This window comes from Balaenoptera physalus, assembly GCF_965194825.1.
Source record: "Balaenoptera physalus genome assembly, chromosome: 1".
Taxonomy (NCBI): Eukaryota; Metazoa; Chordata; class Mammalia; order Artiodactyla; family Balaenopteridae; genus Balaenoptera; species Balaenoptera physalus.
In genome coordinates this window covers 39060998-39074244 of record NC_138882.1, presented here as the reverse complement: position 1 = coordinate 39074244, position 13247 = coordinate 39060998, and the positions used below count along the sequence as shown (strand labels likewise).

The 13247-nt window shown below is 44.2% G+C and overlaps 2 protein-coding genes across 3 annotated transcripts in view; both read right to left on the bottom strand.

Annotated features, from left to right (window-relative positions):
- Positions 1–3572, bottom strand: part of HSD11B1 (hydroxysteroid 11-beta dehydrogenase 1) — a 47337-nt gene extending 43765 nt beyond the window's left edge. Inside the window, exon 1 of one of the 2 annotated variants that reach the window (XM_082468939.1) lies at positions 3480–3572. The gene's annotated coding sequence lies outside the window, so the exon portion shown is untranslated. Of the gene's footprint in view, positions 1–2385; positions 2454–3479 lie in introns of those variants that run through there. The other variant, XM_082468940.1, reaches the window with a different exon arrangement.
- Positions 3573–11361: 7789 nt separating this feature from the next.
- On the bottom strand, positions 11362–12402 carry G0S2 (G0/G1 switch 2). Its single transcript, XM_082469008.1, has 2 exons — positions 12238–12402; positions 11362–12063 (listed from the first exon to the last, which is right to left on the bottom strand). Exon 2 carries the CDS (start codon positions 12030–12032, stop codon positions 11721–11723), a length of 312 nt encoding a protein of 103 aa, XP_082325134.1. The 5' UTR covers positions 12033–12063; positions 12238–12402; the 3' UTR covers positions 11362–11720.
- Between the last annotated feature and the right edge of the window lie 845 nt (positions 12403–13247).

The following is a 13247-nucleotide window of genomic DNA, read 5'->3' as shown; positions in this document are numbered from 1 at the left end:
GTACTTCTTTTTAATTTTTAAATTTCTAGTTGTATTTTTATTTTAAAAAGCTCCTTTCTGTTCTCCACTATTTTTAAAAACACTGACTTCCTGATCTTCATTGATGTATACACTGCCTTCCTTTATCTCTGGGGGGATATTGACGTTGCCAGGGCTGTTGTTAATGATTTCTTCTGCTCCCTGGATTACCTATGTTGGGGTCTCCATTGGCAATGTCAGAGGCTTTCATTTTATGCTTGGTGATCTTTGGAGTCAATTCCTTGGCTGTTGGAAGCTTTGTGTGTGAGGGCAGGGCTTGTCAACTATGGGAATGCACTGCAGGATAACCCAGAGGGAAGTTGGCAGTATCATTGGGGGACCCCCAAATATCAGTGTCTGTAATCATTTTTTCTTTAGTTGTATACTCTCTACAAGGAGGAATGCTTCATTCTTCTGCCTGGGGTGGGCTGGAATAAGGAGAATGCAGAGGGCTGTGCGTGTTCTGGAATCTGAGTCAGGATAGGGGCTGGGGAGTCTCATCTTTCAGGATGGCGTCTTCCTCTAATTCTCTGTTTCTAGCTCCCTGCGTAAGGCCACCCTTTGCTGTGCCTGATGTCCCCTGAGCCTGGCATCTCTTTGGCCGATTTCTCCAGAAAATAAACTTTCCTTCTTCTTGGAGGGAAAGAAAGGGGATTTGGAGCGTCTCTTCCTATCTTTGCGCCCACCTCTCCCTCTGAGCTGAGGTTTCTGGCGGCCTGATCCCTGGGACTCTCCTGGGCTCTGTGGCTCCTTGTTGGCCTCCGTGGGCTGTTGGGCTTCAGCAGACTCCAGTTTGCTAAGTCACTTATCCCGCGTCCATGCACTTTCCATCTTCTGAAAGGGTATTGACATTTCTCATCTGTTGTTGTCTCCATTCTGGTTCTCTGTCCTTGTGATTTATAGCATGCACATTCTTCTACTGTACTGTGATCAGTGCATTTTGTAAGGGAGCAGAAATGAATGTTTGTTCAACTGGCATGCATAATAACCCTAGAGAGTGCTTTTGAGCAGCCTGTCAGGTTTGAAAGGAGAAGAAGCCTATAGTAGTGCCATCTTCTATTCCTCCCAAGATACCCAAAAGTCAAGAGTATGGGAGTGAGACTTTTTATTAAATCATTTAAATGGAAGAAAAGGAGGGGAAATCTTTCATTTGTTCATTCATCCATTTCCCCCAAATGTTTATTGAGCACTAATAAATGTCCAAAACTGTGCTTGGTGCCAGGAATATATTGTAAAAGCTGATCAATAGCTGATGTTTTCCTTCAAGGAGATTCTAGTTAACTATAAGGAGGGTAGGCAAGTAAATCAAAGCTCACAATAGTGTAATAATAATGTGCATAGGGTGCTAACGGAGTACAGAGTAGGGCAGCCAAGTCATCCCAGGGCAGTGGGAAAGCCTTCAGGGAGGAGGTGACCCTGGGGCTAAGTTTTGAAGAATAAGTACAAGTTATGGAGATGAAGAAATTGGGGGAAGGCCATATCAAGCAGAGGGAGCTATATGTGTTTAGGTAAGGAGTCTAGAAATAGCTTGATACGTCAGAGTGACCTCAACTAGTTTGAAGTGGCTGGAGCAGGGGTCCATGTTGGGGAATGGCCTGAGTAAGAATGTAACAGCCACTGAACTATAAATATTCACGTTAGTCCACAGCATGATGCTGGGCCTACTAATGAAAGATGCAGAAATAATAATATCTTATTCTCTCTGTGAATTTGAGCAAATTAAAAAAATATTACTTGTAAAAGGAGGATACTATGCGATTATATAAAGAGATAAGATAAGTAAAATGCTGGATCAATGGTAGGAATGTAAAATATTCTGGCTCTTTCATGACAAATCTGTCTTGAATCCTTCTACTCTCTCCAGTTTCCTAACAGTTACAAAACAGATCTAGAAAAGCTTAACTATCAGGAAAATCTTTTCCCACTTTCCATTTCTGCCAAGTAAGGATTAGTTGAGCATCTTTAACTGAATATTTTATTTTATTTAATCAGGAGTTGCCATGTTTATGTGTTCTTGGGTATCTGGGGCACTTTTGTATAAAGTTTCTTGCAAGGCCCCTGGGTGGGACCGAGATAATTGAGTTCCAGTCTCCCTTCCTCCACTGACATATATGTGACCTTGGGCAAGCCCTGCCCCTGTCTTGGCTTCAATTCCCTCACCTGGCAAACAAGAGGAATTAGATTACCTTTAAGATTTGTTCCAGCTCAGAAATTGGATGCATGGAGCTTTTTAGCTGTACTGAAATTAGTATCAAGAAAGAGCTAGGATTTTTGGATTTTATTTTCATATCATACATAAGAGGGAAAGGCAATTCCTTTCAAATTTTGGCAAGCAAGCAGAAGTGAGATTCTTCCATCTCTCCTTACCTCTCCCGCCTTCCTTTCAGCTTCCGCCTGTGATGCACTCACAGAAAACCCAAAGGAAAATACTGGCACTAAAAGAAAAATAAACACTTCAAGTGTGTCCCTTTGAATTGGTAAGCTCTGTTGGAAAAGTTGGGAGAGCAGGACTCTTCAAAAACAAGTGTTGTGAAAACACACCATCATGGTCTATAGGCATTTTCCAAAGTGTGAGTTTAACTATTTTAATTCCCCCAAGTGACTGGATCAGTAAACTGCAACCTTCTGGATGGTACTAGCTATCGATGGCAAGGGAAGGTTTGGGTAAATGGGGGTGTGGAGAGTGGGGAATGCTATTTCTTGCTCCTGTTAGGTTTCCTCTAATGGACCTGAAACCAGGGGCTTTGAAATCTGATTAGACCCTTCTAAGGCTCAGAATGTCAGTATCCCGAGCAGCAGGCTGGATTGGGATTAAGGAATAGATGAACAGCGCAGGAAGAATTTTGAATGACAACTTTAGGCCTCCCTTGGTCCTTTGAATGACACTCCTTGAGATAAAACGTGCCTTCTTCAAAGCTCTAGATCTCAATATTAAAAATATGAAACTAGCTGATGATTGGATGCAAAAGACAGATATCTGCACTTTAAGCAATTCCCAAGATACAGCATAGTGTTTGTGCTCTGTCATTACTTTAAAGCCGCTTTATAAAAATGCTTAAGACCTGCAATCTTTGTATGATTTCAAAAGAACATGCAGACCCTTTTAAAACTAATTTTGCAATTTTTTGTTTCAACTTAACTTTCTGTCCCAAAATGATCAGAATGTGCTCAGTGCCAGTAACAGACATCTGGTTCCATCTGTGTTTTATCACATCTTCCCTCCTACAGAATGCAAAGCTCCAAAAAAAAAAAAAAAAAGAATGCAAAGCTCATCTGGACATTTCTTTTTGTTTCTTGTTTTGACCAGCATTTGACATTGAAATCTCTTTCAGCCCAGCCCTCCAGTTTATTCCAAATAGATGCATTATTTCAATAGCGGTTTTTTGAGGACCTACCATGGACTAGGCCCTGACACAATTGGTGATGCTATTACATATTATTGTGATTTAAAAAAGTCTTACCTTGGGGTTTCAACCAGATTTGCCTTCTTTTTATTGATCTCGTTTTTCCTTTTGCTTCTTTTCTCCCTCTCCCTCCTCCTCTGCCTTCCCTTCTGTTTCATCTCTCTCTTCCTCTGCGGTTTCCCACTCTTTGGGGAGGGGCAGGGTTTCCTGCTCAGAAGTTGGTTGGTTTCTGGGAGGAGTCAGAAGATCTGATTCGGGACTGGAACCAGCTGGTCTGCCACCTGATACAAGAAGGTGAAACCCGGGCCAAGGAAGAAAGCCCTCATGCTAGGACTGAGCTTGCAGCCAGGAGGCACCGGGACATGAGCCCAGTCCTGGGCATCAGGCATCAGGGCTCCCCAAAGAATAGAGGGCCCCTGCAGCGGCCCACGGTGGGAATGCTTGGAAGTGGTCCTGGTTGCCCTGGAGACTTGTCCATTACTATTGCTAGCTCTGAACATGCCAGAGGCACACCAGGCAGAACCCCTGTCCCACCCTTAGCAAGCGCTCACTCTCAGATTCCTGGCTTTGCCTCAAAGGAAATAATTAAAACAAGGACTGGGTTTGGGCAGATTTTCCTTTCCCACCAAGAGAGACCAGCAACCTAATGTACTCTGTGAGGCTGCGTGTCTACACGTTTCTTAGTTATAAACTCCTTAGGAATCATCGAGATGACTTATAGACCATTACGGTGATCACATCAGTGGGGGTGTGGAGTGGACGGCAGTGGGGAGACAGATCCACATGGGGTAGGGTCTCCACAAGTAGGGACAGTAATTCCAGCCTGATTCACACCAACTAATGATGGAGGGTCACATCCCAATTCAGAGGTTTCCATTCTTTTGGACTAAGGCACGGATAACAATGGGTCATCAAAAAGTTTACTTTCTTCATCCATTTATTTATTCTATATTCAACAAATATTTAATGAACACCTGCTCCTTGCCAGGCAGTGGGTTAATACTACTGTTGGGTTTACTCCAGAATGCTCTTTGAAAGTTTCCTGAAGTCTGTTTTCATTTTTAACTTATAATTTTGAATTTTTGTCCACTGTATCTTTAAAAGAAAGGCTTCTGGAATTGCCTTTTGTACTGTATTTTCTGTTTTTTTTCTTGCCCCCCTAAAAACACTTTTTTTCCCATTTTACACAGCTGACTTATTTAAAATTTTCCTTTCTTACCCTGCTGCTTTTAAATATTTTTCTCCAGCTGAAGGATTAACAATTCACTGAACTAGTTGGTAAAGATCTAGTCCAGAAGAATAAGTACCAAATAAAATCCTAAATTATGTAAAAATTTTTTACCTGGCTTCCTGAGATTTAGGAAAATCCTTAATTTTAACTCTCTTTTTTTTTAAAATAAATTTATTTATTTTATTTTTGGCTGCGTTGGGTCTTTGTTGCTGTGCGCAGGCTTTCTCTAGTTGCGGCGAGCGGGGGCTACTCTTTGTTGCGGTGCGCGGGCTTCTCACTGAGGTGGCTTCTTTTGTTGTGGAGCACGGGCTCTAGGCGCGTGGGCTTCAGTAGTTGTGGCACGCAGGCTTCAGTAGTTGTGGCTCACGGGCTCTAGAGCGCAGGCTCAGTAGTTGTGGTACATGGGCTTAGCTGCTCCACGGCATGTGGGATCTTCCCGGACCAGGGCTAGAACCCGTGTCCCCTGCATTGGCAGGCAGATTCTTAACCACGGTGCCACCAGGGAAGCCCCTCTTTTTTTTTTTTTAAATAAGTTTATTTATTTTATTTTTGGCTGCGTTGGATCTTTGTTGCTGTGCATGGGCTTTTCTCTAGTTGCAGTGAGCGGGGGCTAATCTTCATTGTGGAACATGGGATCTAGGCATGCGGGCTCAGTAGTTGTGTCTTGCGGGCTCTAGAGCGCAGGCTCAGTAGTTGTGGCACACGGGCTTAGTTGCTCCGCGGCATGTGGGATCGTCCTGGACCAGGGCTCGAACCCGTGTCCCCTGCACTGGCAGGCGGATTCTTAACCACTGCGCCACCAGGGAAGTCCAATTTTAACTCTTAATATGGCTCCAGATCAGGGTTTAAATTTAACTTCTTTAGGGATGCCTTCTGGTTTAGCAGATTTACAATGTAATTGCATCTTTTCTAAAGAAAACTCTGAAAAAAAGGTGTTTCATACAGAAGGTTGGAGAACCTTTTAGGCCTCAGCATACTAATCAAAGAAGCTAACTACTGACTCTTTAGATTTCTGGGGTTCCTCTTAAATGTATTAATTTATTTGGGGGTTCCTCAAATGAATTAATTTATTGATTTTGATATGTCAAAAGTTCCCTCATGTTGACCATCGTTATTCTAAACTCAAAGTTTTTGCACTTTATCAAAGTAAGTGCAAGAACTGGGATTATAGTGCAACAGGAAGCAGGAGTTCTTCCAAGAGGAGTTTGCAGATTTGATGTAGAAGAACCCAAGAAAGACAAGAAAGACTACTTAGTAAGAATGTGTGCCTGTGAATGGTATCTTTGGTTCCCTTCCTATGCAAAAGTTAGGAAAGGGCCATGTAATCAATGACCTGACAATCTTTGACCTCAGAATACAGACTAAAAGTGACCTTCTTTTACACCTTGGTGAGATAGATAGAGAGTGCTCTCAAGAAAATTTTAAGGAGACCCAAAGCCAAGTTTGATCATTTACCTTTTCCTGAATCGGTCACCAATCTAATGGAACTCCAACTGTTGTCCCCTAGGACCAGCTTGGATTGGATTGTTGACTTATTGGGCCATTCCATATGGAACACTTCTTTATTTGTGTATCAGAAATAAGGCATTTCAGTACAAAACAAAAACATATAAAATAAAACTTTATAATATAGATAAATAAAAGCAAAAGCAAAGTGAGCAGCAGGGGATTAGCAGTTTAATGGCAAATACAGTTATCAAATGGTATGCCTCCAAAAAAAGAGTCTAATGAACTTAAACAAGACCTATGTCTAATTACTCAATAGTATACCTCCCAGACAAAATGTCTAATGACCATATACAAAGGCCTAGGTATAATTATTTACCAGAATGTACATCTGTAAACTAAAATTTCTATTTACTTTACACAAAGACTGAGATCTAGTGATTTTATACAAAGACATACTTGGTTAGAAATTTTAGAAGCCGTGAGAACTCAGTGAAACTCATCAGATTCAGATTACAGTTGAGACTGACTTATCTGGCAGCAGATCTGAAGGACAAATAGAGTCTGAACACAAGGAACCTGGTAAGTATATCTTTTGGTTTTGGGAAAGCAGGAAGTTCAGAGTTTGGTGTACTTTCCTGGTCATAAGTGTGCTGATATCTGTAGAAGCATATTTATTTGTTGATTGGTTGGCACTCTGAAATATATTTATGGGGGTGAGTCACTTCATGGTTAAATGACCCTTAGAAGTGAGGGAGTGTTACTGATTGGTTGACTTGTAAAAGTGTGTTACCTGAGGAGAGTTGTGATTGATTGAGCCAATGGATTTAAAACTGGTTCTGGTTACCATGATTACACAACAATCAAACTTTTCCTAAGAAAGTGTGAAACTTTTAAATGTTCTCACAGTTGATACCTAGTATCTGTTTTCACTAGAAAGTAGTACAAGTTCACATCTGATATAGCACAAAATGATGTATATATATTTATTTATGTTACTAGATCAGAGTTTTGTGGTGTTTTGTAAAGAGCAAGGTGACTAATAAGTGAGCTACCTTGGTGGTGCAGTGGTTGGGAATCCACCTGCCAATGCAGGGGTCACGGGTTCGAGCCCTGGTCTGGGAAGATCCTACATGCCACGGAGCGGCTGGGCCCGTGCGCCACGACTACTGAGCCAGTGCTCTAGAGCCTGTGAGCCACAACTGCTGAAGCCCGGGCGCCACAACTACTGAAGCCCATGCACCTAGATCCTGTGCTCCACGACAAGAGAGGCCACCGCAGTGAGAGGTCTGCGCACCACAACGAAGAGTAGCCCCCATTCGCCGCAACTAGAGAAAGCCCGTGCACAGCAGCGAAGACCCAACACAGCCAAAATAAAGTTAATTAATTAACTAAAAAAGAAAAAAAGGTGACTTATATGTGTTTCACTATGACTAACTGTGAGGACCATTTGGTTCAACTATGAAGTTAAGGTATTTTCTGAGAGACAAGCGCATGAGTTAAGTAAACTTAATCAGGAAATAGTTTATTTTTAAATTAAGTGAACTTAATCAGGAAATCGTTTATTTTTAAGTTACTTCTAATAGTCACCGAGCAAGAAGGAAAATATTTGTCAACATGCTAAGAAAAAGAACAAAGAAGCATTGAAAACATAGAGAAGGAGGGTGGGTTCTAGAGAAGCAGGCTGGAATGGGAAATACATTCTCTATTTGGTGGTTATATTAAACAGAATCCTAGCATCATGTAATTGGATGGGACCTCAGAAATCATATAACTAACCTCCCTCCAAGTTCAGAAATCTCCTCTCCAGTTTATCCCATCCCTGGCATCCTTTGCTTGGGCATTTTTAGTAATGGGGAGCTTACTATGTATCACAAGGCAACTCATTATGTTTTGAATTACTCTGATTTCTTAATGACCTATGATCTGCTTCCTTGTACTCCTAGTTGCTAGTTCTAGTTCTGCATTTTTCAAGCCACATAAATTAAGTGTATTTTAGTGGACTTTGTTGGACCAATATGGCAGCCCTTCAACTATTTGGAGGCAATTGTTATGTGACACTACTGTATTTTATCTTCTCTAGATCCATTCAATTGTTCTGTATATGGCAGGAGTTCTGGACTTTTATCTGCCCAAGTTACTCTGATCTAAGCAGGTTTTTGTTTGTCAAGGTCTCTCTAGAAATGTAACAACAACTATCTTTGGCTGAAAGATTACTATTTGCCAGGTACCACTGTAAACACTTTATGTGCATTATTTCATTTAATCTGCAAAATTATCTCATGTGGAAGGTACTATTTTATAGATGAGGAAAGAATTGAAGTAACTTGAGGCAGAGAGTTTACAAGTAACTGGTCCAAGGTCTTAGAGCTAGCAAATAGAGGAGTCAAACCCAAGCAAATCCAAGCAGTCTGACTTAACTTCTTTGGTTTCCCACCTGCCAGACTGCAAAGTAAAACAAAACCACCTCTTCTTCCCTTTTTCTGGTCATTCTACTTCTACTAATAAGGTGTTAGTTTATTTTAGTAGTGCTATCACAAAACTCTTGTTGGGTTATACTGAGCTTGTAATCAGTGAAAATACCTAGGTCTTTTTCACATGATATGCTGCTAGAATAAGTCTAATTTTGTGGTCATGCAACTGATTTTTGGACCTGAATTCTGTGCTGTATCTTCTTCCATGTTCGGTGTCAGTTGGTTAGCCTCAGTGCATGGTTCTAGCCTGTTGAGTTGTTCTGAATCCTGACTCTATCTCAGCTCTGCATCATCAAACAGAACTGCTAAGTATAAATGCTGTCACTTCTCCTAGGTTGCTGATAAAAATTGCCAAATAGGATAGGGCCAAGGACCATTTTTGTCCCTGTGTTGAGAGAGGGACTCTTGTTTGATCACAATCAGACATAGTCTTTCGAGACCACCTCAAAACCTGGATTCTGAAACGATTAAGCAAACCCTTTTTCTTTACTTTCCTTTAACCCAGGGTTTCTCAATCTCAGCCATATTGAAATTTTGGACTGGAGAATTCTTTATTGTGAGTGGCAGCCCTGTGCATTATGAGATATTTAATGGCATCCTTAGCTTCAACCCATTAGATGCCAGCAGGAGTGCCCCTCTTTCACTACCAGAGAAGCAGAAATGTCTCCAGACATTTTCCAATGTCTCCTGGAGGACAAAACTGCTCCACTTCCCATTGAGAGCCACTGCTCTAAAGTTATAAGTAGATTAATTGAGAAATCAAGTATTTATTAAGAATCTACTATTTGCCTAGGACTTGTTAATTTCCTTCAACACTAAAGAGAAAGACATCAAGAAGATTATACTCTGAGAGAGATGGTCACCTCCATAAAACAACTGGGACAAAAAAGTCCATTACTGCGTGATCCAGTATGAGACCCAGACTGAATGTCCTGTAGGAATTCAGAGAAGTGAAAAGATCAGTGAGGACAGAACAGATTTCGATAGCTTGGATTTGATTGGGTTGGGGAGTTTGTACACGTATAGGTAAAAGACATACCCTTCGAAACTAAAAATACATAGGCATTTCCTATATATTTAGGCAAATATGTAAAATATATGTAGTTTTACATATAGGCAAACCAAAAAATATAGGTATTACCTTCTAAACCAAAAATTGGAGTACATGATTTGATATACAGTTTGACAAGAGGCAGAATATTTAAAATCATCCTTCTCTTGGAGAATCTGAGGTCTATGGCTTCAGAAGTTGTGGCGATTGTGGGTGGGCAGGCATTCAGGTGGGAAGAGTAATGTGAACAAAGGTGTGAAAGACCAGAGGGACTAGGAAGGTCCTGGGTTCATGCGGAACATCAGGTGGGAGGGCTGAGATACAAGCAGATTACGGAGACACTGGGAAATCTGGACAGGAGTCTCAGGCGCTGACATTTTTGAGGGAGGAGCAGCAGGATGACGGAAGGTCACAATCCCCAGTCTGGCAGTGGATGTTTTGGAGTGAATGTGCTAGAGGGTGCAGGAGGTGGTTTGAGATGCTGACAGCTGGACCAGAGGGTGGCTTCATGGGTGGAAGAATAATAGACATAATAGGAGAGGCACTTGGGAAGGAAAACTGAAGAATAAGATGGGGTGAATTCCTGAGAAGTTTTTTGGACATTTAAGGTGAGGTTATGTCACCTTAATATAGGGTCAAGTTTCCCATTTTGGAAACTGCGAGAACAGTGGTTCCACTGATATTCTTCTTTTCCTTTAAATACGTGTCTTTTCCCTTGATTAATCTCACTCCATTCTGACTGCTCTCTTGTTTGGAGTGATAAGAATAGATATCAGAGATGGCACTTGATCAGGGCCAGGAACACTGGGTAGGATTTGAGTTGGCAGAAATAAAATGGAAGGGTGTGTGTGAGGGAAGAGGGTGGTGGTGGAGAGAGAGTCTGGTCAGAGGCGATGGCACGAGCCTTGCTATGTTTGGCAAAAATGCATAGCCATGGATGGAGAGAGGGAAATGTCTGTACCTGGTTAGGGCAGGAGATGTATTAAAATCACTAGGGGAGTGGCATCAGGCCTATGCCCCTAACTACTTCTTTAAGAGCCATTGTTTAAAATTCCCTATGCTGAGCCCTATAGAGCCACTGGACTAGCTATTACCACAGAGCAAGTTCTGTCCCTGGAGGAAGATGACTCAGGACTGTGACAACCGGTCTTTTCCCCTCCTAACCTAGAACTTCTTACTGTGATTCAGTTTGTGAGAAGAAAGGCTTGGTAGAGCTAGACATCCAATTAAATGTTCTTGGGAGACTGCCTTCCCTCTTTTCCTACCAGCTAGCTAGTTTCCTCCCTCCCTCCCTCCCTCCATCCCTCCTTCCCTCTCACTGTCCCCACACCCCTCCACTAAAATACAGTTAGGAAGAAAGAGGTATCAACCATGAGATCCTCTGGTGCACAGGTGTGAGATGGCAAATAGGCTTTGTGCCCTAGAATTAATCAGTATCTCTCATTCACTTACTCTAGCTCAGAAGTTGATTTATCTTCTCATCTTAAAATGCTGAGTCTGGTGGGACTTAGAAAAGTTTCTCTCTTGCCACTCCTAACACAAAGCAAAAACAAATCCTCAACAGACTTATAAGCATGTAACATCAATATGAGTCCAGAGCCCTGAAGCAAGTGTTGCCTGACCTTCAGGAAACTGCTCTCTCCACTGGGCTCACGTAAGACCCCCCTCGGCCGAAATGCCTGCCCTCCCTGCTGCCCACCCCAGAAAACCGTGCCCCTCAGGAATCAGATGCTAAGATATAGTACAAAACGTTTTTTATTTCAAAATGCAAAATGGTGGTCACTGTAATAATAATAATAATAACAACAATAATAATATAAAAAGCATTTCTCCTCCGTTCACCCTAGTGCAAAATGCTGGATGCAGTCAGATAGCTGGAAGGTTTTGGACATGTCATCCTGCAGTGCTGCACAGCAGCAAAACTCAATCCCAAACCCCTTTTGGTGGATCCACGTGGTAGTTCAGTTCTAAAGTCAGTAGCTTCTCAGAAGCCCAAACAGCACAAGACGCCCACTCGAGCCTGACCTTCGCGCTCTGCCTCACTCTCCTCTCTCTGTGTGTCTCTCTCCCCCTCCCTCCGCCGGCCCCCAGGGTTCCTACGAGGCGTGCAGCCGGTTGGTCTGGGCCCGGCAGCCCTGGACGGCCTCCAGCTGCTTGCTTTTCTCCAGCAGGGCCCGCTCCCGGATGGCCTTTCGCTCCTGGGCGGCCTGCAGCTCGGCCACCGCTGCCTCCCGCTCCCGCAGGCGGCCGGCGGCCGTGAAGGGGCTGCACAAGGTCTCCATCAGGCCGAGCACGGCGCCGAAGAGCGCCAGCACGCCGCCCAGCACGTACAGCCTCACCAGCTTCCGGCTGGGCTTCTGCGCCATCAGCTCCTTGGCCAGAGGAATCAGCTCCTGGACCGTTTCCATCTCGGCTCCGGGCTCTCGGGGTGGGAGTGATCTGCGGGAGAAGCGGAGCAGAAAAGGGGGTTTTTAGCCACCGAAAGACGTTTGCATCTTCCCGAGCAGCCCTCCCTCACTCGGCTCTCTCGGGGTAGGCCTGCAGAGAGGGGAGCCCACCCGGGAGCCCACCCGGGACCCCGCGCCCCGCCGCGCTCTTCCCCGCCGGGCTCACCTAGGGGCGTCGAGCGAGCAGCAGGCAGCGCAAGCCGGGTCGGCGATCGCGGTGTGCGTGGCTTCCGCGGCTCTGCGTTCTCCTTCTCCTTCTCCGCCTCCTCCTCCTCCTCCCCTTCTTCGGTAGCCGCGGGTCTTCCGGATGGAGATTCCGCAACTGACACCTGGTCAGCGCCCCGGGGCCACTTATATGTTTTTCTCCGAGCCCCGCCTCCTGGGCTCCTTGGGCTGGGGCCCGTGCTGCCCCGGCCAGAGAGTGGAGGGGGCGGGAAGAGGAGGGAGGGGGAGGAGCGGGGCAAGGACCTTGGGGGAGTCAGCCACGAGCTGTGCACGTCGCCCCGGCCGTGTGAGCCCGGGGTGCGGGGGAGGGCGGGCCTGGATGTACAAGGGTGACCACCCAGAGCCCAGGGAGGTATCCACGTCCATTTCTGACCTCTTTCTTAATCGTGTGGGTGGGTCACAGCTTCCCTCGTCCGGGGCAGTCTGGAAGGACCCCTTATAAGGACACCTGGGGTTCTACCTAACTGAAACATTAGTTTTTATTCAGGAGGTTTGTCGTCTTCTCACTCGTATAGGGATCCGAGGTAAAAGGCAAGGGGGAGGAATCCGGGTAATGATCAGAACGGGTCTCCAGGCTCTGCATAATGCAGTTTGTGCTTATACTGTTTATTTCTGGTCTGACTGGTTTTATTCATAGGTGCTTGCATTTCTAGGGTCACTTGATAGATAACTATTCATTAAGGGTGCCCTTTATGCACAGATGGGGGCGTGTGTGTGTGTGTGTGTGTGTGTGATGTCAGTCTCTGTGCCTGTAGGTGTTTGTATCTGTACTTTTGTGTATCAGGGAACTGCCATTAAATCCAAATTGTCCCCACTCCCACTTGAGAAGTGAAGTTGGGAGCTAGGGAGAGGTGAACATGGAAGGGGGGCCGTTGGTAAAAGTTTGTCTGCTGGTCTGAACTGCAAATATTTCATACTTTCCTCAATAATTATATGCCACTTCCCTGGATC

What these genes read in the sequence shown, in the direction of transcription:
- G0S2 (XM_082469008.1), bottom strand. Translation starts at nt 12,032, where the DNA reads ATGGAAACGGTCCAGGAGCTGATTCCTCTGGCCAAGGAGCTGATGGCG.